The following is a 21648-nucleotide window of genomic DNA, read 5'->3' on the forward strand; positions in this document are numbered from 1 at the left end:
CAGTGCCTGGGGGCTCCTCTGAGGATAGGTATTTCCCCCGGGGTTGCCCTTCCCAATGCCCACTCCAAGCCCCCAGGCCCAGGTGGGCCCTGGGCAGCTGTGTTCTGGCTCAGACAGAAGGGCCCCTGGAGTGGGAGGCAGCCGAACTTCCTGGTCACCCACAGCCAGACCCCACCCCAGCCAGCCCCACTGGCATTAGAAACCTGTCCCAGCCTGACTGCAACCTCCTCCAGTCTTACTGCGTCCCCTGCTTGGCCGCACCTCTTCCTTCAGCAGGGTACCCTCCACCCTGCATGCCCTCCACCCCTCAGGCAGTGAGAACAGCAGGAGCTGAGGGTCTGGGGAAGGAGGAATTATGTTTGCAGAACTGAAAGCAGTCTGTGTGTCTGGAATACAGACTGAAAGGAAACCCCTGGTGTGCAGGGCTGGTGAAGATGGAGGGACGACAGGGAGGATTTTTGTCTTTGTCCCAAGAATCCTGGGTGGGAGACATCATTTATAGGGTTTCAGGCAGCAAGTGATGACCAGTCCTGCTCTGTAAAAAAAGCTCTCTCTGGGAGCAGGAAAGCCAGAGAGAGAAGTGTGCTGTTGCTCAGGTGGGAGAGGCTTGCCCAGGCTGACAGCCCACAGAGCTGCTTCTCTAGGAAGCTCTGTCTGACCCCCACTCCACCCAGGACTTACAGGGTGCGGCAGCAGGTGGTCACCATAAGGAATGATTGGAGGATCCCAGGGATCCCCAGTGAAGCTGAAGACAAACTGGAGCACCCATGCAAACAGGATCTGAGTTACTAAGCTGTGTGCCCCCACATCCTAGCCCGGAATGTTGGGTTTAGGGGGCTGAATGGATGGGTTGTGGAGGGGTGGGCAGGTGGATGAGCCAGTGGATGGATGGTGAGATGATCAGAGAGCGGAGAGATGGATGGCGCAATTAGTGGCAGGCTGAATCTACCTTGGAGCATCTCTGCTCCTGTATCATAGAACGAGCTTCAGCCCTGATAAGAGCTCCTGAGCCAGGGACCCTTGACTTTTGCTCCATCCTTCCTAAACTCTGAAAGGCAGTCAGTCCTTCCCGACTTCTCAGAGGCCCTTTGGTCCAGAATCGATTATTTTTTTCCTTCCCCCACTGTCCTGTGTTTTACTCCTCTAGTAACCACCCCCCCCACCCAACCAGCCGCATTGATGGAGAGGCCCAGGAAGCTGCCTTCCTAGCAGCCAACGCTTCCTTCGAGCTGCCTGTCCCCGGGAGCAGGGGCTGATGGAGGCAGGCAGAGGCTGGGGGCAGTTCAGTTCCTCCTTGGCCTTTATTGTCACAGCCTTTCATCAGGCCCCACTCTGTGCCTCTGTTCCAGATGCCAGGCAGGCCGGGCCGGCCACCTCAGCAGGAGTTGGCATGTCAACTCAGAACAGGTTGGGGACAATGTAGTCTCTGTGAATGCCGTCGATCAGCCCTTGCCCATTGTTGTGGACGAACCAGCAGGCAACATTCCTGCCAACGCTGATGTCCTTCCTGTAGTCCTTCTGGGAGCCCCTGAAAGAAAGGAGAGAAAGGCTGTGATGTGCGGGGTGGGCAAGACGGCTGCGTTCATGGATCTAAAGTTGAAAGGGGGCGTGAAGTTGCCAATTCTAGGAGTCCAGACTCTGGTCAAGAATGAGGTCATGTGGTTACTCCTTCTAGGGGGCCAGATTTGGCTTTTTCCTGATTAGAGCGAGCCCAGAGCCCAGAGGGAAACAAGGGTATCCCACGGAAGACAAGAGCCAGCCAGGCTGATGTGCATGGGTAGAGAGAGCTCTTCCCTCCTATCTCGTACCCGGCAGTCTGAGGACATCAGCAGGGTCCCCTCACCTGGTGACTGTCAGCTGATGGTTCTTCACCACCATTGTGGCATCTGGCTTTGTGGGGTCAGAGCCTGGGTGGACATCAGACACTTGAAAGTCAAAGGGGTGGAAGAATTGTCCTAGGAATAAAAACATTCACACTGTCAACCCTTCCTCTGCCATACATGACAAGGCCACTGGCCTTCCAGGATTGATACAAAGGCTGGGTGGGGTGTTGAGTGGTGGGTCCAGGGTGACTAGGAGGCCCTTTCACGTGGCTTTTTCCCTCCACCATGTGGCCTGAATAGCCTGAAGCTTGAACATTTCATACCCAGCAGCCCATGTGTCTGTGCTGACATCCCACGACTGTCCACCACGTAGAAGCCGAGGAAGTCATGGTGGGCAGGCTCTTTCTTCCACACCTGATGCAGGACAACCACAAAAGTAACCCCATCTCCAAAGGAGACCACCATGTTCTTCTTCCTGTTGATCATTACAGATAGCCTAGAAGAGAAGAGAAGGTGAGCAGTGGGGCCCAGTGGCCATGATAACCAGGCGTCTGAATCAAGGGCAGAGCAGGAAATGTGACATCTGAGAGCACACAGACTCCAGAAACTGTCAGGGGTGTTGGAGAGAAGAGGCTTACGCACATTGACTACACCCTGCACTGAGTGGGTCCCTGCTACTCCATCAGCAGATGAGGGGCTGTCCTGGGGGTCTGGAGACCCGGGATCAAGCCCCAGCTAGGCCACTGGACTTCCTGTGTGACGTTGGGTAGGTTCTGCCCCTCTCTGAACCTCCATGGGACTAACACTGTAGCCCTGCCCACCCAGTTTGGGGGTGATCTGAAGATGCAGGAGAGGCAGAGGAGTTTGAGAACAAGAGAGCTCAGCCAGAGATGATGCACACAGGGATCTTTGTCATCATCAGCCTGCCAGGTCCACCTGATGCTTTTGTCCACACAGCCCTTCCCTCAAGTTGTCCTATGAACTCTCTGGCCACCTATCTGTCTGCCTTTGGTGGGGAGTCCAGGGGGTGGGCTGGGGGCCACCATGTTGAACCTTTCCCAGAGTGGGGGCTGAGGCCACTGGTCTTTCCTGTTAACCCTGTGGATCTTCTGGGATTTGTTCAAATTCCCCCAAGACCCTCGCACTCCATCACCCCTCAGAGACCCAGCAGCAGGGCTTTACCCATCCTGTGTGATCATGACCGTGTCCAGCCAGCTGAACGTGCTCGGTGCATCCCCATTCCACAGGGTGATCTTCTCCGGTGTCACCTCAATCCGGAAGTCCATCCGAGCGCTGGCAATGCCCAGTTTGCCAAAGTAAGTCCTTCTGGCCTGGGAGTCTGAGCTGCCTGTCTTCTCACCAATGATCTGCCCGTTAACTGTGAGGCCTGCCAGATGGGCGGGGCAGCGAGAGACCAGCAAGACCTAAGTCCAGACTGGTCTTATAGGCTCACAGCTTCCCCTTCAGCCAGACCTCCCGAGGGATAACACAGTGGGGGACCCAGGTCTCTCAGTTCGGAGACCAGGATTTGAGAGCTAGCCCTATCTGTTCCTAGACATGTTGGGGTCACACTGGTGGCCGAGGGCCCACATTGTGGATCTGCCCCTTGCCTGGGCCAGGGAGTGTTGTTCAGAGGAACACTATTCCTCAGGCCCAGGGTGAGTCCTGCCCATAGGCCCAGGCAGCCCTTAACTCTAACCGTCTCCCCATTACCCCTGGCCCTTGGGAGATGAGGTGAGCCTGTGGCTCTGGATGGAATCTGAAATCCCTACACGATGGAATCTACCTTTGAAGATGGGTGCATTTGGGGCAGAGTGAGCCCGATCTATCAGTCCACCCTGGGGGCTCCAGGCCTTCTCAGGAAGAGCCCCTGGCCCTAGTCCGTGGCCCCTACCTGTGACAGGGTCCTGAATGAGGCGCAGCACTGTGCCTGGGTCTTCATCAATATTGAAGCAGATGGCATCGTCCTTCTCTGGAACTTGGATGATGAAGTGGGGGTCCCCATCCACTGAGAACACGTAGAGAAGAGGCTGGCTCTCGGGATCGCTCATGGTCCCAGGGACCGCCCCTTGCCTCCCAGTCCCATGGGATGGGCTCCTAGCCAGGCAGGAGGTGCTCAGCCCTAGGCCCAGAGCCTCGGCCTGGGGAAGCTGGGAAACTCACCGTAGTAGTAGGGTGTCTTGGGAACCTGGTAGCTGGCTGTGGACAAAAGAAAGAGAGGGCTGAGCTAAACAAACAGGCCAGGGGAGGCACCAAGACCCCCACCCAGAGTTTGGTTCATGCCTCTCACTTTCAGGCTCCCTAATGCTCATAACCTTCCCCCGTCTCCTCAGGACCCCCCAACCATCTGCCTGTTCCAGAGAGCTGATTCAGGAAAGACTCCCAAGGGGAACGACGCAGGGCCGCGCTCTGTGGCAGCTGGCACATACTCACTCAGGTAAGCCATGGAGGGGATCACTGAAAAAAGAAGCCAAAGGGCAGGTGTGAGCGAGGTCTAGGGGGTTCCCTCCCCCGAATGCCAGGCCTTCCGCCTGTCTTGGGGCTGCTGTCCCCAGTGGGGCCCCAATGCTGACAGAGGTGGGAATGTGACCCCCTAAGTTTAAGCTTCAGAAATGGGGTGCCCCCAGGGAATCCCTACTAGGGCTGGTGGTACTAGGGGCGTAATGTTAATGCAGGGGGTCGGCACTTCCAAGTGGCTAAAATGCAAGCCATTAGGTCATCAGTGTCTCTGTCATGAGCAATTCTGTCTGCCACCCCTGAACTACAGTCCCGAGGCTGGAGTAGAATGAGGCTCACAGGTGACTGTTGTCCTCAGTAGCAAAACATGCACCGACGCACCCACACACACACGTGCACCAGTGACTACATCTCACAGGGCTGTTCAGAGGGCAGAGCTGTGACCCAGTCGAAATATACTGCTTGGTTAGGACAGCCTATGTGGATAGAGACAAGGCAGGCCGGTAGGGGCTGGGGAGGTCCTGCCTGATGGTGTGGGGGACCAGGTTCCAGTTCCATAATGAGACAAGCGCAGAGTGCTGTGAACTCCAGAGCAGCCGCCAAAACGAGGCTGGCAAAGTCCTGGCTGGGCCCCCTGCTGAACGAGTCCTTGAGCAAAGGAACTTAACTTCCCCGTGCCTCAGTTTCCTTTCTGTAAAATGGGAACCGTAAGAAGCCTTCCTCAAAGCCTTGCTGTGGGGTTACTGAGTAACTAACTGAGTTACTCATTTTTGCAGGTCACAGAATACTTTCATCCCAATTGTCCCTCCTTGGGCAGGGGAAGCCCCCCTTTGTCAGCTGATGAGAACCCTGAGGCTCAGAGTGAACAGAGCCCTGCCCCGGCCCCCAGTGAGTTGGCAGTAGAGCTGGGAGCTGAGCTCAGGTGTCCTGGCGGCCCCTTCCTGGGTGGTGGAGGAAAGGTCTCTTTGGTCCTCTCTTGACCTCCTCCTGGGAAAGTCATCATCAACTGCTGGCTGAAGCTCACCTTCTGTATCCAGAGGCCCTGCAAGGGAGGAAGAGGAGACCATGGAGTTAGAGGCCACAGAACCCCCGTGTCAGGGCCCTTGTGCCTGACTCACTGCCTGGCCGGCCAACCATGCCTGGGCCATGTGTGCCCCAACAGGAACCAGGAGCTCCTGGAGGCAGAGGCCGGGCCCAGACTGGCTCTTTGCTTCCCATATCTCCCAGTGCCAATTGCAGGGGCCCTCAGGACACTGCGCTCATGGGGTCTGGTTGACCAGGCCTGGTCCCAGCCTCCAGCTCTCATGGCCTCTTCCTCTGACAATCCCCAGGTGCTGGCTCCAGGCCTAACTTTTAGGTCAGAAGTGCTTCATCTTATCTAACTGAACCCTTCCATGCTGCAGCCTCAGTCCCTTTCCCAGAAATGACCCTGGACACCCTGCCCCCTTTAGAGACTTCTTCCTATTCATTCCTACATTCCACTGTTCACACTAATGGCTTCCCTCCCTCTATAATACCCTCCTGGGTCCTTGGCCAGTTTTCCTCTGATACCTCCTAGACCTGCCTTTCTCAGCAGGCCCACTTCTCTTCAGGGCACCCAGGGTCAGGGGCCTGGAAAGAGGCATCCAAGTTGTGGCCCCCCCACTGTCTGTGCCTACCTTCCCCGGGCTTGTTGGCAATGGCTGTCTGGTTCTCGTTGTCCTCAGGCTTGGTCACCACCATGGAGGTCAGCGGAGTCACAAAGTGGTACTTGAGGGACAGCTCCAAGGCCTGGGCTGTGAGATTCTCCTTCTCCTCACCCCGGGCATTCTTGCTGTGGGGACAGGCAGGGTGGGAGGGTCAGCCCAAGACCCCCTCCACCTCTCCCAGTGTGTGTCCCCTAAGATGGAGCCCACTAGCAGTCAGAGAAAACGGTTTCATCAGCTCCCTGGGACAGATGGACATGCTCTGATTCCTCTCTGGGCCTGTTTCTCCAGGTGAAAGTTACAAGGGGCTCGACATGGCCACAGCCAGTCGGTCATCATGGTGTTCACATGCTGAGTGCCAGCGTCTTTCCCAGCCAATCCTGCCCAACAGAAGGCTGACACAACTCCCTCACATGGCCAAGCTCTGCCCCCTGGGGCTGAGGGCTGGGGTCTCAGCCTTCGGTTATGTTCCTCCTCGGCGTCTCTGTAGGCCCATGCTGGGTATAGCGCACAGGATGCCGAGGCTTATCCCTGCCCTCAAGATGTTCCCAGGCCCCTGCCTGAGCCCTGCATCGCAGACCCTCTCTGTTCCAGGAAAAACAAGCCATGGGGGCCTAGCCAAAAGGAGAATTGGGCAGCTGCAGTGGGCGTGGAGGTGCACTTCCCAAGGTGAAAGTTCCCTCCTCTTGGGCTCTCCTGGAGCATAGCCAGCACGGGGTGGGCGGAGGGGGTGGGGTGCACTGGTAGGTGCTGGAGCAGAGCTGGGGGTCAGGGCAGGGCCTCGCTGTGTGAGGGGTGGGCCAGGGTCACCGCTTGTCCAGCAGCTGCTCGATGGTGAGGTAGGCCCAGAGCCGCTCAATGTAGTCCCCAAAAATGTATTCCCGCTCCTGCAGGGCCTTCTCCATCTCCTTCATGTCCACCTCCTCAGTGAAGGTCAGGTCGTTGATGGCCTGGGACGGGGGTAGAAGGAGGCTAGAGGCTAGTGGCCTGGAGCCAGGTGGGCCTGGTTCAGAGGCTGCTTCTGCTGGGCTGTCGGCCAGGAGGCTGGAGCCCCCACTGGTAGGTCCCCCACCCCCAGCGCACAAGAAGGTCCCCAGCTCAGCTTACCCCGTGGCCTTTCACATCTGCCTTAAAGCTGTTCATGTCCTCGTCCGCCAGGCGCCCGGCTACCACAATCTCAGAGCCATCATAGAAGTGCTGGTAACTGTTCTGGGTGAGGTCCAGGATGGCATTCTGAGGGTACTCTACCTCCACGCCTGTCAGCAGTGGGTTGGCCACCTCCTCATAGAAGCCCTAGAGTTCAAATGGGGACCCTGATCATCTCAGGCCACCAGGACGGGCAGGGAGAAGACAGGGTGGGCCGGTTCCCTCTGGTGCCTCTGCAGGTGGTTGGATCTCTCAAGCTGGGCCAGTCCAGCTCCTGATCTCCACTTCCACCTGGCCCTGACTGTGTCCTTCAGTTTGGGGGACCTCCTCCTCAACACCTCCCCATCCCAATTAGAGACTGGGAAGCATAGAAAAGGAAAGGACAGAGTTCTTGGCACATAGGATTCGAGAAATGTTGGTTTGTTGGAATGAAAGTAAAAAAGGAGAAGAGAAAGGTTGGAGGCTGACTAGAGAAGTTGACGTGGAGTGAGAGCACGGAGACCTGGAGACTGACAGGAGGAAGGCTGGGGGTTCCACTGCAGAGGTGGAGAAGCACCTGCCTATGCTGGGGAGGAGAGGGTTAGTTGATTTAGCAAATGAAAATGTAAGTCATGAGTTACATTTGAATAACAGGAAAATGACAGTTTACTTTTTAGTATAAGGGTACAGCTGTCATGGGGCACATTTTGAAACCCCAAAATACACAGGTGAAAATCCTTACTCCCGTATTTCAGGACATGACCTTAAATTTGGAGAAAAGCTCTTTACAGAGATCAAGTTAAAATGAGTTGTTTAGGATGGACTCCAATTCAATATGACTGGTGTCCTTGAAAGAGGGAAATTTGGATCCAGAGGCAGACATGCCCACAGAGAAAATGACATGAAGATATACAAGGAGAAAATGGCCATCGACAGGCCAAGGAGAGAGGCCTAGAGTAGAGCCTTCCCTCCCAGCTCTCAAAAGGAACCAACCCTGCCAGCACCTTGATCTTGGACTTCCAGCCTCTAGACATGTGAGACAATAAATTTCTGCTGTGGAAGCCAGGTAGGGCTTCCCTGATGGCTCAGATGGTAAAGAATCCACCTGAAATACAGGAGATCCAACTTCGATCCCTGGGTCAGGGAGATACCCTGGAGAAGGGAATGGCAACCCACTCTAGTATTCTTGCCTGGAGAATTCCATGGACAGAGAACCCTGACAGGCTATATAACCCGTGGGGTCACAAAGAGTTGGACATGACTGAGCAACTAACGCTAATAGTGGCCTGTGGAAGCCGCCCAGGTATGGTTATTTGTTAAGGCAGCACTAGCAAACTAAATGTAGTTTAGGGGCTTCTTAGATAGCACTAGTGGTAAAGAACCCTCCTGCCAATGCAGGAGACATAAGAGACATGGGTTTAATCCCTGGGTCAGGAAGATCCCCTGGGGTAGGGTGTGGCAACCCCCTCCAGTATTCCTTCCTGGAGAATCCCATGGACAGAGGAGCCTGGTGGGCTGGAGTCCGTAGCGTCACACAGAGTTAGCCATGCCTGAAGCGACTTAGAACAGCACAGCAAACCAAGTACAGTGTCCTGTTCAGTGTTTGGAGCATGCTTGCTAAAAAGTTATTCACTATTCATGAGAAGTTCCTATTTAACTGGAGGTCTTGTATCTGATATGGCAGTCCTACAGAGGAAGCAAGTCTGTTCTGTGCAGCCTGTGGACAAAATCAGAACCTGGACTGATGGGTAAGAGGTGACCAGAGATAGATTTCAACCCGAGAGGAAGTTCTTTCTAATAACTTGAATTGTCACACAGTGGAACAGCTTCTTGAGGAAGTAGGGAGCTCCCCATTCCCAGAGGTATGTGAGGCAAGGCACACCTGCAACTGCAAGTTGGCATCGGAATCCTCATAAATGCGCCGGGCAATCCCATGGTTCTCCAGGGCCATATTTTCCAGGAAGTTATAATTCAGATTGTTGCCAAAGCCCAGGTTATACAACGGGAACTTGCCACCAATGGCATTCCGCACATTCTCTTGGATTTTTTCAGGTCTGCTCTCACCTGTGGGATAAGGAGGTATTTATGCTGCAGCCATAGCCCCAGCGACTGTCTGGACCAGCTCTGTCTGCAGAGATCTGACCCCTGCCTGTGCAGAGCTGGCAGAGTCATGGCTACTACAAACCCTCAATGAGCAGATGTTGGGGCGGGCAGAGCCCTTCAGGGGCTCACAGATCACAGGGGACCCTGGGGAGAGCTGCCCAAGGTCATGCAGCACGCTGGCTTATAGAGCCGGGAGCGACAGCCAGAGCCACACACGCCGCCTCACCCACATTGGCGTCCCCGTCGGTCAGCATGATGATAATGGAGGTGCTCCTCTCTGGGACTGTATGCTCCTCCCGGGCCTTGTTCAGCATACTGATGCCCCTCAGCAGCGCATCGTTGATGTTGGTCACTGGCACACAGACAGATGACACCGTGAGAGGATATCCTCAGGGTGCTGGGGGAGGCAGTCGAGACAACAGTCCCTGCTCACGCGCCCAAAGACACTGCCTGCCTGTGCGCAGTGGTACTCAGTAAATATTGACTGGATGACTCAGTGAGTGATGGATGGATGCCTTAATCTTTCAAATGAGTAAGAGGACCAGCCTCTCAGGGCTGCTGGAAGGATAGATGCACATGGTGACTGTAAGAACATATTGTAATTGGAGAACAGTCAAATGGACCGCCAGCCCCTCTCACAGGGAGGAGTGGGGAGCAGTATAGACATCACTTGTCATCTTTCATATGAAACTGCCACGGATAAGAGTTTTCTGTGGCATTACCTTATTGGGTAATGCTGGCATTACCTTGTGGGGATCACAGGTTAGAAAGAAATGAGTTTCCCTAGATCACAGAGAAGACACCGCAATGTCAAGCCTGAGGACTCTCCATTCCACCTCTACCCGCAGCTTGGCTCTGCAGGGCCCAGACCAGCAGAGTCTCTGCCACCAAGGCAGAAGGGAAACAGGCTGCTCAGGCAGAGAAGAACGGCAGGATGTAGCTCCCTCCCCTCTGTTCTTACTTCCTTGATCATGAATATCCATCACAAATTTCCTGGCTTCCTGGATGTTCTCAGGAGTGGCTTGAACTAAACTGTCTTTCCAAGTGGTCACATCTCCACTGAACAGGATGAAATTCAAGTAGTCATCCTCTTTGACATCCTCCAGAATTTTGAGGAGGGCATCCTTTGTCTGGGAAGGAGGAAGACAAGCAGACAAGATGTGTTCCCGGCCCGGACCCCTGCTGTCTGCAGGAAAAGAGGCAGATGCTTTGTGTCTTTTAAAAATCCTGCCCTCCTTCCTTCTCTTTCACTGGAATATTAGCTTCATCCACTTTAAAAAAAAATCTCACCGTGTCTCCCATCCATCACCCACTCTTGCACCAAGGAGAGTACCTGCTCCATTTTCCGACCGTGCATGGAACCGCTGACGTCAATCACGAAGACCACGCTCTTGGGCACCACCGGAAGGCCTTGAGGTGCAAAGAAGTGCACAAAGTAGCCATTGACGATCTGAAAACGGGAGAGAGAGACTGGAGACCAGTGGCCCTTCAGCAACCTCACATTGGCTACCCTTGCAAATAGAACCCAGACTTTTAGCAGCCCCAAATAAAGATGTCCTGTCTCCGCCTCCAGGGGGCACCACACCAAGGCTCTGGTCTGCCTGTGGTCCCCATGCCTTGCAGGAACCTCATGCTTGGGCTGAAGATCAAGGTTGTTTTACCAGACAAAGCTGCAACCCCTCCACACATCAGCCCTCACCAGAGCAAGGCAGGGGATGGATCAGCCTGGCAAAGCCAGTTGGCAGGTACCTACTTGCACATTGGCGGCAGATTCTCTGTTCACATCATAGGTGATGATGAAATCTCCTTTGAGGAGGGAGTCCGTGCAGGTTGGGCAGGAACGCTGTTGGTCCAAGCTGGGTTTGAAGGACACATGGCCCTGAGGGAGGGTGATGGAGGGCCTCTCTCAGCTTGGGCAGGGCCTGCCCTCTGCAGACCTCAGCCTGGGGCTGCCCTGGGCACTCAGCAAAGTGCCTGAGTCCTGCCACCCTCTGGGGAGCTCTGGCCTTCCTGAGCACCTCTCTCCCCCTTGGAGATCAGGAGCCCCTTGGAGGGTAGAGGCCTTATCTGAGCCAGGCTTTCACTCTCCTGGTTCACTGGGCCTCACAAGTCCCTTAGCTCTGCCTGCACCTGGAAGCCACATAGGGAGGAGAATTCTGCACCATGAAAAGGAACTTCACGTTGGGTGGTACTAAGTGCTTTTTGTCAAGAGGAGCAAGGAACGGGCAGAATAGAGAGTGAGGAGGGGGCCCTGGGCGGGGACACCGCCCGCAGAGGTCAGCAGCCCTCTGAGTGTGTGCTCCTCGAGCTTCACCCTGGGAGTCCTGACTGAGGTTTGCTGTCCTTGTAAACATGTATTCATCCACTACCCATGATCAGCAAGATTCCTGGAATTGCTGGGGACCTTGGGGTTCAGAGCCAACCCCGAGCACCAAGAATGAATTTCCCTTTCTTCTTTCACCACTCGAGTGGAGTCAGATCTGAAAAACTCCCTCAGGTCTCTGTCTCCTTCTCTGTAAAACGGACCAGTAGCCTGCCCTGCCTGCTTTCCCGAAGTGAAATGGGATCAGGCTTTATAAATGGTCTCCCTGTCCCCTCCCCAGTGCAGTTGAAACCCCAGTTCCTCTGGCAGGTCATCACCAGCAAGCAGCCCCCTGCCTCCAGCATCCTCACTGCTGACCCAGGTGGCCTGGGAGAAAGGGGATGTTGCAGACTTCTCTCTCTCCCTGACCCCCGCCTCATACCTACACACACACACACACACACTCTCTCTCTCTCTCTCTCTCCCCCCCTCTCTACCTTGCATCTGTCAAATCCCCAGGTTCAGACTCACCTTGCTAGACTCAATGTTCCTGCCCCTGCTCCCTCCCCCCAGGCCCCAGAGGCATCTATACCACCTTTTTCCCTGAGAAGGACTTGGTGAGGGCGCTGCCCAAGAGGTCATTGGTGATGAACGACGCTTCAGCATCCAGGGTACTGATGCCCTGAGGCTCGAAGATGTCTGCCGTGATCTGAAATGGCCAAGTGGCAGGAGATGTCACCTAGTGAAGGTGCCGAGCCCAGCCTCCAGGACAACAAGGGTGAGGAGATGGGTCAATGTGGTGCAGGGACCAGCCGCTAGGACAACTCTGTGACAGCCAAGCCTGCTGCCTCCCAGCAAGAAGATGACCACATGGGTTTGCAGCTGGGTACTCTGACCCCATGGAGAAGGCACTGGCAACCCACTCCAGTACTCTTGCCTGGAAAATCCCATGGATGGAGGAGCCTGATTGGCTGCGGTCCATGGGGTCGCTGAGTCGGACACGACTGAATGACTTCACTTTCACTTTTCACTTTCACGCATTGGAGAAGGAAATGGCAACCCACTCCAGTGTTCTTGCCTGGAGAATCCCAGGGATGGGGGAGCCTGGTGGGCTGCCGTCTGTGGGGTCGCACAGAGTCGGACACGACTGAAGTGACTTAGCAGCAGCAGCATTCTGACCCCAAAGTTCTTCCACTCCCTGCCATATGGTGCCCCAGAGTCTACCACTAAAAGCATTTCCTTTGGCTTTGTACTCGGATGTAGGTAAAAATGCCCAAGTAGCCAGTCACCAGCATTACAGAGACACTTGGTGATGTTGCCCTCAAGGACCCAGCACCCAACCTGGATCGCCCAGGTGCAGCCTGGCCTCCTCCCTTGGGCCCAGGTGCGGTGGGCAGCACCACTGTAATTCCCCCACGCCTCCTTGGCCGGGTGCTGGGGCCTGGGCTCCTACACTCCTGCTGCGGGCTCTGCCCAGGGCCCTTCCTGGCACCCCAAACCCTCAAGCGCTGCGAGCGAGTGGCCGATTACCTCAAAGTGCTTGACCAGTTGCTTGGGCTGGACCTTGAGGTACATCTCGTACTTGCCCTTATGCCTCTTGAGCAGCTCCTCGTAGGTTAGCTCAAAAGTGACCTTGCTGCCTGCAGCCACATTGACTGAGACCGTGAATTTCTCCAGCTTCCTCCCAGAGGCCCTGAAGGTGGATGAGAAAGAGTGACTGCCCCAGAAAGAGCACAACCCCCTGCTTCCTGGGCCTTTGGTTTCCAGTCCCTTCCCCCTGGGGGAGCCCCCTACCCAGGCTGAGCCTCGGTTGCCTCAACTTCAAAGTAAGATAATGTTGTAAGAATTACAGCACATTTTGCCATGTAATAATTATAGCTGCTGTTCTCTTATTAGTGTCTCTGAGGGCCCTCACAGCCCTGACATTCTCGCCAAGGCCTGAGGGTCCACACTTACTTGACCAGGCCGGCTGTCTTGCCCTGGGACACAGCCTTCTCATACTGCTTCTTGGCAACTTCCTTCTCCTTGATGTTCCCAGGGTAGGTAACGCCATCGATGGTCCTGCAGAGAGAGAGAGTTGGGGAAAGGGGGGGGCTCAGGCTGAGCCAGACTCCCCTCCCCGCCCAGAGCCAGAAGCTGTGGTGACACCCACAAGGTGAAGTTGGTGATGAAGGCAGTCTTGGGCAGCTCCACGTCGAAGGACACCTCCTTGGCAGTGTTTGCGTGGTTGACGGCCCTGGTGGTGACGACATTGTGAGCGAAGCGGGAGGTCACCTTGCAGTTGACCTTGGTGCTGTAAACTTCGATGCCGTCGACCACCTGCAGGAGAGGGACAGTGTATCAGCGGACGGTGACCAGCTAGCCTGAGGCCCCTGGAAACCAGGACCTCCTCCTGGCTGCTCCCCTTCAAGCTCCCCTTTGTGGGCTTCAAAACTCCTGCCTAGGAAGTGGCCCGTCCAGTCTCCCAGTCACACACATCAGAAGCCTGGGCAGTTATCTTTGGTAGCTACCTGTAACTGGCCACCACTGTTGTGATGGCCACTCTTCCTTCTTAGTTCTATAATCTGGTTTACGTGCAGCTGTGGCCAGTGACATGGTGTAAAAACTCAAATCTGACCTGTCCTTCTCCTGTTTAAAGCCCTTCTATTCTCCCTACCACCCCCAGGACAGCCTTCCCCATGGCTCTGGGGGCCTCTGGGCAGGTCCTGCCTCCTCTGCTCAGTCCGTGCCCCTGCCACGCTGGCTCCTAGCTCTTCTTGCTCATCTTAGAAAGAGCATGTCCACACACACTCCAGTCTGCTCCCTGTGTCCGGTAGCTGCCCGGTTCTGTCTCCCAAACAGGCCCTTATTTCCTGCACCTAGGGCGATGCATTGGGAGGGCCTTCGTGCCCCCCAACACCCTCTTTCCAATGGGACGATGGGCCGAGGGATGTTGTAGAGAAACATCTGGATTGAACATGGATATAAAGATGCTTCGTGAAGGCATCACAGGGCCATTCACTGTGTGTCTCCTGCCCTGGGGTCTGACAAATGCTCATTAAGTGTTTGTGGGAAGAAGGACCAGTGGAGGGGTGGTCCTCTATTGCATCAGCGAGTCCAAGGGGCATGGTTCGCTGAAGCTCTCTCCCAGGGCTCTGGAGGCAGCGGGGGTCTGCCAGGGCAGGGGGCCATGAGGGGGTTTGCCAGCTGGAGGGACCTTCCCTTGTGGCCCACTTCTTCCGCTGTTGGGCAACCAACTCTGCCCTGCCCCATCTCTTGTGAAAGTTCTCACCCCTTCCGGGAGGCTCCGTTTCTGGAAAAAACAAAGATAAACACAGGGATTGGGGCAAGGCCAAGGCTACTGTGGCCTGAGTAGAGGCCCTGGGCTGAGGCCAAGGTTCAGCAGTGACCACCTCCCCCAACACACACACGCATCTTCAGGGGCCTCTGGACAGAGGACCCAACCAGAGCCACATGTCAGAGTAGGAAGGGCTCTGAGTAGATGGGGAAACTGAGGGCCAGGGGGGAGGTCTAGGGGAGCATGTCAGGGAGGACCAAAGTCAGTGCTCTCCCCCTGCACCATATACCCCGACTCACTCTGCCCCTCCCTAGGCCCCAGGCCCCCCAAGACTCCTCCAGACCCCACCACCACTGTACCCCATGCAGCTCAGCCTGGCCATTCCTAGAGGCTTCTCCCCTTGTCCATATATGAACCTCAGAGCCCCTCAGGGAGGTGATCTGATTGTGGTGCATCACCCACCTGACAGGTCAGCAAACAGAGGCCCTGGAAATTTAAGCTCCCTTGGGGAAGCTGTCTCATCAGATTTGACAGCAAGTCTGGGGCCCGGGTCCCCCCACACCCTGCCCTGTTCCTTGCAGCTCACTGCCCAGCCTCTGCCTCCTCCTCATTCTACAGAGGACTACCCAGCGTGGCCTCCCTGCCTGCCTGTTGGTGAAGAAGGGGCAGACTTACCCCAAGCAGCCGGGATGGGTTTCTAGGGAAGCCAGAGACTGCCAAGCCGGAGAGCAGGGTCAAGATGAGGCAGGGCCACCGAGTCAACGCCATTGCTGAGCATGCTGGCCTGGCCTGGGCTCCTTATATGAGCAAGCCTGATGTTTTCCCAAGTGGGGTCATTGACCTGCATTGGGGTGGGAGGAGTAGGAGGCGGGAGGTTCCCCCGGGAAGCTGGGCATGGGTGGAGTGATGGGCCTGGATCTACCTGTACCAAGGTAACCCGGTGGGTATCATCCACAGTGTTAGACTTCACACCCAGCGGCCGCGGGACATGGAGGCCCCTGGGGAAGCCAGAAGCATTGCATTGACAGACAGGCCCAGAGACCCCCTGAGAGGGGGCGATGATGATGGAATATGGACTCACATTTAAAGCAAAAGGCATCTCAGCATCGTCGCCACATCACAGGCACGGCCTCTGGTCTGGCCTTCTGGATCAGTTACCTCCCCTCCCTTCTCCAGGCAGCCAGGGCCCCAAACCAGACTTAACACCCTGAGATGAGGATCTCCATGGCTGACTCCTTCCTCATTATCCTCTGGTTTCTGTGGCCCCTTGGGAAAGACAGTCCCCGAGTCCTGTGATCCAGCTCCAAGTTGCTTTCTGAAGGTAACTCTTCTCACCTTCCGCTTCTCTGTACCTCACATGTCTTCTCTCTGCAAGCCCATGTCCCTCCAAATTTCTTCTTCCTCTTTTGTCTCCTAGCTGAGCACAGACAGCTCTGCTCCAGGCTCCAAGCTCCCAAAGGGCCTACATTCTACTGTTAATGTTTGGTTGAGGTTCGCATGTTTAGATCTGATCACTGTCTCTAGACTCTGAGCACCTGGAGGACCAGGCCGTGTGTTGTGTTCCTCCCTGTGTTCTCAGTCTGACCAGGAACTCAGCTGCCCTTGGCCCATTGGAGGATCATTCTCCCAGAAGTCCCCAGTGAGGCTGGAGTTCTGGTCTCTAGGACCACGGCAGCCTCAGAAGCAGGGTCTTATTGCCTCCCAGTGGGGGCTGGGTCCTTCTGGGCCATCCCAGAGCCCTGCCAGCCCCTAGACCTTCCAGAGTGGCCATCATGTGCCGGCCATACTTTTCTGAACAAAACGACCTGGTGACCCTCCAACTTGGCCACTACTAAATGGAGTTAATGAGGACGCCTAGGCACAGGATAGCTCATGTATGGATCAGACTATGGTCTTGACTGAAAGCCAAGACTTCACTTGACTGTGATGTGTACAGAGAGAGTTGACTGCCAGGGGCAGAGAAATGGAGTGAGAAAACAGAAGCTAAGAGGCAGCAGAAGCCACATGGAAAGAGGGGACTAGTGACTGGAAGTGGCAGCAGCCACAGAAGCAATGACAGAAAGTTGCCAACTTAGCAAAATGATGGTAGATCAACAAAGGGAACCGCTGATGCCCGGCTGGGGGTCCCTGCTCTCCTCCGGCCTCTTGAATTCTTGTAGTGACCCCTACTACCAGTAGGCACCCAGCTCTGGGCTGACACCTGGGAACAGAGAGAAGAAGGGCCCTTCCACATGGTTCATGCGGTCATCTTCAGTGTCTGCAGTTACTGACCGCTAGGCCCGGTGGCTGTGGCAGAACTCTTGTCCTGCCAGCATTGCTCAGCAGCCCCGCCTCATGCCTGCCTCATACCTCATCCCTCAATACTTAGAGCTTTGTGGGAGGAACAACTCATAATAGGAAATTCTGAGGTTGCTCAAGAGGCCTTTGAGGGACAGCTGGGGACTTGAGGGACCCAGAGTCATCAGAGAGAATTTGGAATTAAATGGAATCTAAGACATCTTCAGGTTCACCCTATTTCTGCTTTACAGGATGGGAAAAAGAGGCCCTAGTTAGGCAGGGCTTTGCTTAGGGTGACCAGCCAGCTGGCAGGCCATGGCCCTCCCTCAAGAAGCCCAGAATACTCCAGACAGTGGGATAGGGCTCTGAACCTCCACAGGCTGCCCCTCAGGGCTCTTTGTCCCTGGGCCTGGGGCAGCCCTGGGCCTCTGTGCTATCAATCTGAGCCCTCATTTAGGACAGGAACCAGACAGAATCCAGAAAAGCAAAAATGCTCTAGAAAGGAGGGAATAGAGGCCCATCACACTTCACCAGAAGGGCCAGTGGCTCCCTAAAGTACAAGTTCATCTCCCCACACCCTGTAACATCACATTTCAACTGGGCCCCCAGACAAAGCCAGGGAAGACATTCTGAAGGGGTCATTCCAGGCCCCATTGTGAGGAGTCAGTGGGCTGCTATTCATGAAGTCAGAGCTTCTGGGCAGTGGCTGTCTCTGCTTTGGGGAGATTTGCCTGCTCCCAGAAGTGTCAACCCCCAGCTGGGAAATCCAGTGGAGGGTGGAGGCCTGGGAACTGCTTCCTGAGGCCCTGACTGCAGTGAGTGAGCCTCTAGTTCCTGGCAGGACTTCTTCAGGACTCCAAGTTCATATATTATATTTCATATTTTTTTTCACATGCTCATGTTAAGTAATACTTAGAAAGATCTAGATCTGGAGTGGCGGCTGCGTGGTGCTGGAGTGACTTTGAGGAGATACCCCACTTCCAAGGGCAAAGGAGACGTCTCAGCAAGATGGTAGGAGGGGTGAAATCATGAAATTGCATTTAGAATCAGACCCCATACCCACCAGAGATGCTCAGAGGGTTCAAACAAACCTTGGGCGCACCAGGACACAGAGACCCGACAGAGACTAAGACAGAACTGTGTTTGAATGTCTCCTGTGGGGTACGGGTCAACAGTGGACTGCTGCAGGGGCAGGGGCTCTGGGCGCAGTAGACCTGGGTCTGGCATAAGCCCTCTTGGAGGAGGTTCCCATTAACCCCACCATAGAGCCACCAGAGCTTACACAGGACTGGGGAAACAGAGTTTTGGAGGGCACAAACAAAACCTTATGCACACCAGGACCCAGGAGAAAGGAGCAGTGACCACACAAGAGACTGACCCAGACTTCCCTTTAGTGTCCAGGAGTCTCTGGTGGAGGCGTGGGTCGGCGGTGGCCTGCTGCGGAGTTGGGGGCACTGAATGCAGCAGTGCGTGCATGGGACCTTTTGAAGGAGGTCACCATTATCTTTGTTACCTCCACCATAGTTTGGCCTCAGATAAAACAACAAAGAGGGAACACAGCCCCGCCCATCAACAGAAAATTGGATTTAAGATTTACTGAGCATGGCCCTGCCCATCAGAACAAGACCTAGCTTCCCGCTCAGTCAGTCTCTCCCATCAGGAAGCTTCCATAAGCCTCTTATCCTTCTCTACCAGACGACAGACAGAATGAAAACCATAGTCACAGTAAACTAACCAATCTGATCACATGGACCACAGCCTTGTCTAACTCAATGAAACTATGAGCCATGTTGTGTAGGGCCACCCAAGACAGACAGGTCATGGCGGAAAGCTCTGACAAAATATGGTCCATTGGAGAAGGGAATGGCAAACCACTTCAGTATTCTTGTCTTGAGAACCCCATGAACAGTATGAAAAGGCAAAAAGATAGGACACTGGAAGATGAACTCCCCAGGTTGGTAGGTGCCCAATATGCTACTGGAGATCAGTGAGAAATAACTCCAGAAAGAATGAAAAGACAGAGCCAAAACAAAAACAACACCCAGCTGTGGATGTGACTGGTGATGGAAGTAAATTCTGATGCTGTAAAAAACAATATTGCATAGGAACCTGCAATATTGTTAGGTCCACGAATCAAGGCAAATTGGAAGTGGTCAAACAGGAGATGGCAAGAGTGAACATCGACATTTTAGGAATCAGCGAACTAAAATGGACTGGAATGGGTGAATTTAACTCAGATGACCATTATATCTACTACTGTGGGCAAGAATCCCTTAGAAGAAATGGAATAGCCCTCATAGTCAACAAGAGTCTGAAATGCAGTACTTGGATGCAATCTCAAAAACGACAGAATGGTCTCTGTTTGTTTCCAAGGCAAACTATTCAGTATCACAGTAGTCCAAGTCTATGCCCTGACCAATAATGCTGAAGAAGCTGAAGTTGAATGGTTCTATGAAGACCTACAAGACCTTCTAGAACTAACACCCAAAAAGATGTCCTTTTCATTATAGGAGACTGGAATGCAAAAGTAGGAAGTCAAGAAATACCTGGAGTAACAGGCAAATTTAGAGTTTCGCCAAGAGAACGCACTGGTCATCACAAACACCCTCTTCCAACAATACAAGAGAAGACTCTAGACATGGACATCACCAGATGCTCAAAACCAAAATCAGATTGATTATATTCTTTGCAGCCAAAGATGGAGAAGCTCTATACAGTCGGCAAAAACAAGACCGGGAGCTGACAGTGACTCAGATCGTGAACTCCTTATTGCCAAATTCAGACTTAAATTGAAGAAAGTAGGGAAAACCACTAGACCATTCAGGTATGACCTAAATCAAGTCCCTTGTGATTATACAGTGAAAGTGACAAATAGATTCAAGGGATTAGATCTGATAGAGTGCCTGAAGAACTATGGACGGAGGTTTGTGACATTGTACAGGAGGCAGTGATCAAGACTGTCCCCAAGAAAAAGAAATGCAAAAAGGCAAAATGGTTGTCTGAGAAGGCCTTACAAATATCTGTGAAAAGAACAGAAGTGAAAGCCAAAGGAGAAAAGGAAAGATATACCCATTTGATTTCAGAATTCCAAAGAATAGCAAGGAGAGATAAGAAAGCCTTCCTTAGTGATCAATGCAAAGAAATAGAGGAAAACAGTAGAATGGGAAAGACTAGAGATCTCTTCAAGAAAATTAGAGATACCAAGGGAATATTTCATGCAAAAATGGGCACAATAAAGGACAGAAATGGTATGGACCTAACAGAAGCAGAAGATATTAAGAAGAGGTGGCAAGAATATACAGAAGAACTATAAAAAAAGATCTCCATGACCCAGATAACCACGATGGTGTGATCACTCACCTAGAACCAGACATCCTGGAATGCGAAGTCAAGTGGGCCTTAGGAAGCATCACTATGAACAAACTTAGTGGAGGTAATGGAATTCCAGTTGAGCTATTTCAAATCCTGAAAGATGATGCTGTGAAAGTGCTGCACTCAATATGCCAGCAAATTTGGATAACTCAGCAATGGCCACAAGACTGGAAAAGGTCAGGTTTCATTCCAGTCCCAAAGAAAGGCAATGCCAAAGAATGCTCAAACTACTGCACAATTACACTTATCTCACCTGCTAGCAAAGAAATGCTTAAAATTCTCCAAGCCAGGCTTCAACAGTACATGAACTGTGAACTTTCAGATGTTCAAGCTGGATTTAGAAAAGGCAGAGGAACCAGAGATCAAATTGCCAACATCTGTTGGATCATCAAAAAAGCAAGAGAATACCAGCAAAACATCTACCTCTGCTTTATTGACTACACTAAAATCTTTGATGGTGTGGATCACAACAAACTATGGAAAATTCTGAAAGAGATGGGGATACCAGACCACCTGACCTGCCTCCTGAGAAATCTGTATGCAGGTCAGGAAGGAACAGTTAGAACTGGACATGGAGTAACAGACTGGTTCCAAATAGGGAAAGGAGTACGTCAGGTCTGTATATTGTCACTCTGCTTATTTAACTTATATGCAGAATACATCATGAGAGTATATCATGCTTCATTCAGTCCAGTATGAAGCACAAGCTGGAATCAAAATTGCTGGGAGAAATATCAGTAACCTCAGATACGCAGATAACACCACCCTTATGACAGAAAGTGAAGAACTAAAGAGCTTCTTTAGTGATGAAACTGAAAGAGGAGAGTGAAAATATTGGCTTAAAACTCAGCATTCAGAAAACTAAGATCATGGCATCTGGTCCCATCACTTCATAGCAAATAGATGGGGGAACAATAGAAACAATGACAGACTTTATTTTGGGGGGCTCCAAAATCACTGCAGATGGTGACTGCAGTCATGAAATTAAAAGACACTTGCTCCTTGGAAGAAAAGTTATGACCAACCTAGACAGCATATTAAAAAGCAGAGACATTACTTTGCCAACAAAGGTCTGTCTAGTCAAAGCTGTTTTTTCCAGTAGTCATGTATGAATGTGAGAATTGGACTATAAAGAAAGCTGAGCACCAAAGAACTGATGCTTTTGAACTGTGGTGTTGGAGAAGACTCTTGAGAGTCCCTTGGACTGCAAGGAGATCCAACCAGTCC

At 53.3% G+C, this 21648-nt stretch overlaps 1 protein-coding gene across 1 annotated transcript; it reads right to left on the reverse strand.

Annotated features, from left to right (window-relative positions):
- Window positions 1-1193: 1193 nt before the first annotated feature.
- On the reverse strand, window positions 1194-15558 carry ITIH3 (inter-alpha-trypsin inhibitor heavy chain 3). The gene is made up of 22 exons (XM_061128377.1): window positions 15448-15558; window positions 14767-14787; window positions 13648-13814; window positions 13452-13556; window positions 13026-13188; window positions 12091-12204; window positions 10947-11072; window positions 10527-10643; window positions 10155-10323; window positions 9420-9545; window positions 8973-9154; window positions 7073-7258; window positions 6776-6915; window positions 5939-6093; window positions 5305-5322; window positions 4257-4280; window positions 3987-4022; window positions 3718-3831; window positions 3006-3210; window positions 2147-2319; window positions 1844-1955; window positions 1194-1528 (listed from the first exon to the last, which is right to left on the reverse strand). Exons 1-22 carry the CDS (start codon window positions 15538-15540, stop codon window positions 1399-1401), a joined length of 2676 nt encoding a protein of 891 aa, XP_060984360.1. The 5' UTR covers window positions 15541-15558; the 3' UTR covers window positions 1194-1398.
- Between the last annotated feature and the right edge of the window lie 6090 nt (window positions 15559-21648).

Source organism: Dama dama, chromosome 24, assembly GCF_033118175.1.
Source record: "Dama dama isolate Ldn47 chromosome 24, ASM3311817v1, whole genome shotgun sequence".
Lineage (NCBI taxonomy): Eukaryota > Metazoa > Chordata > Mammalia > Artiodactyla > Cervidae > Dama > Dama dama.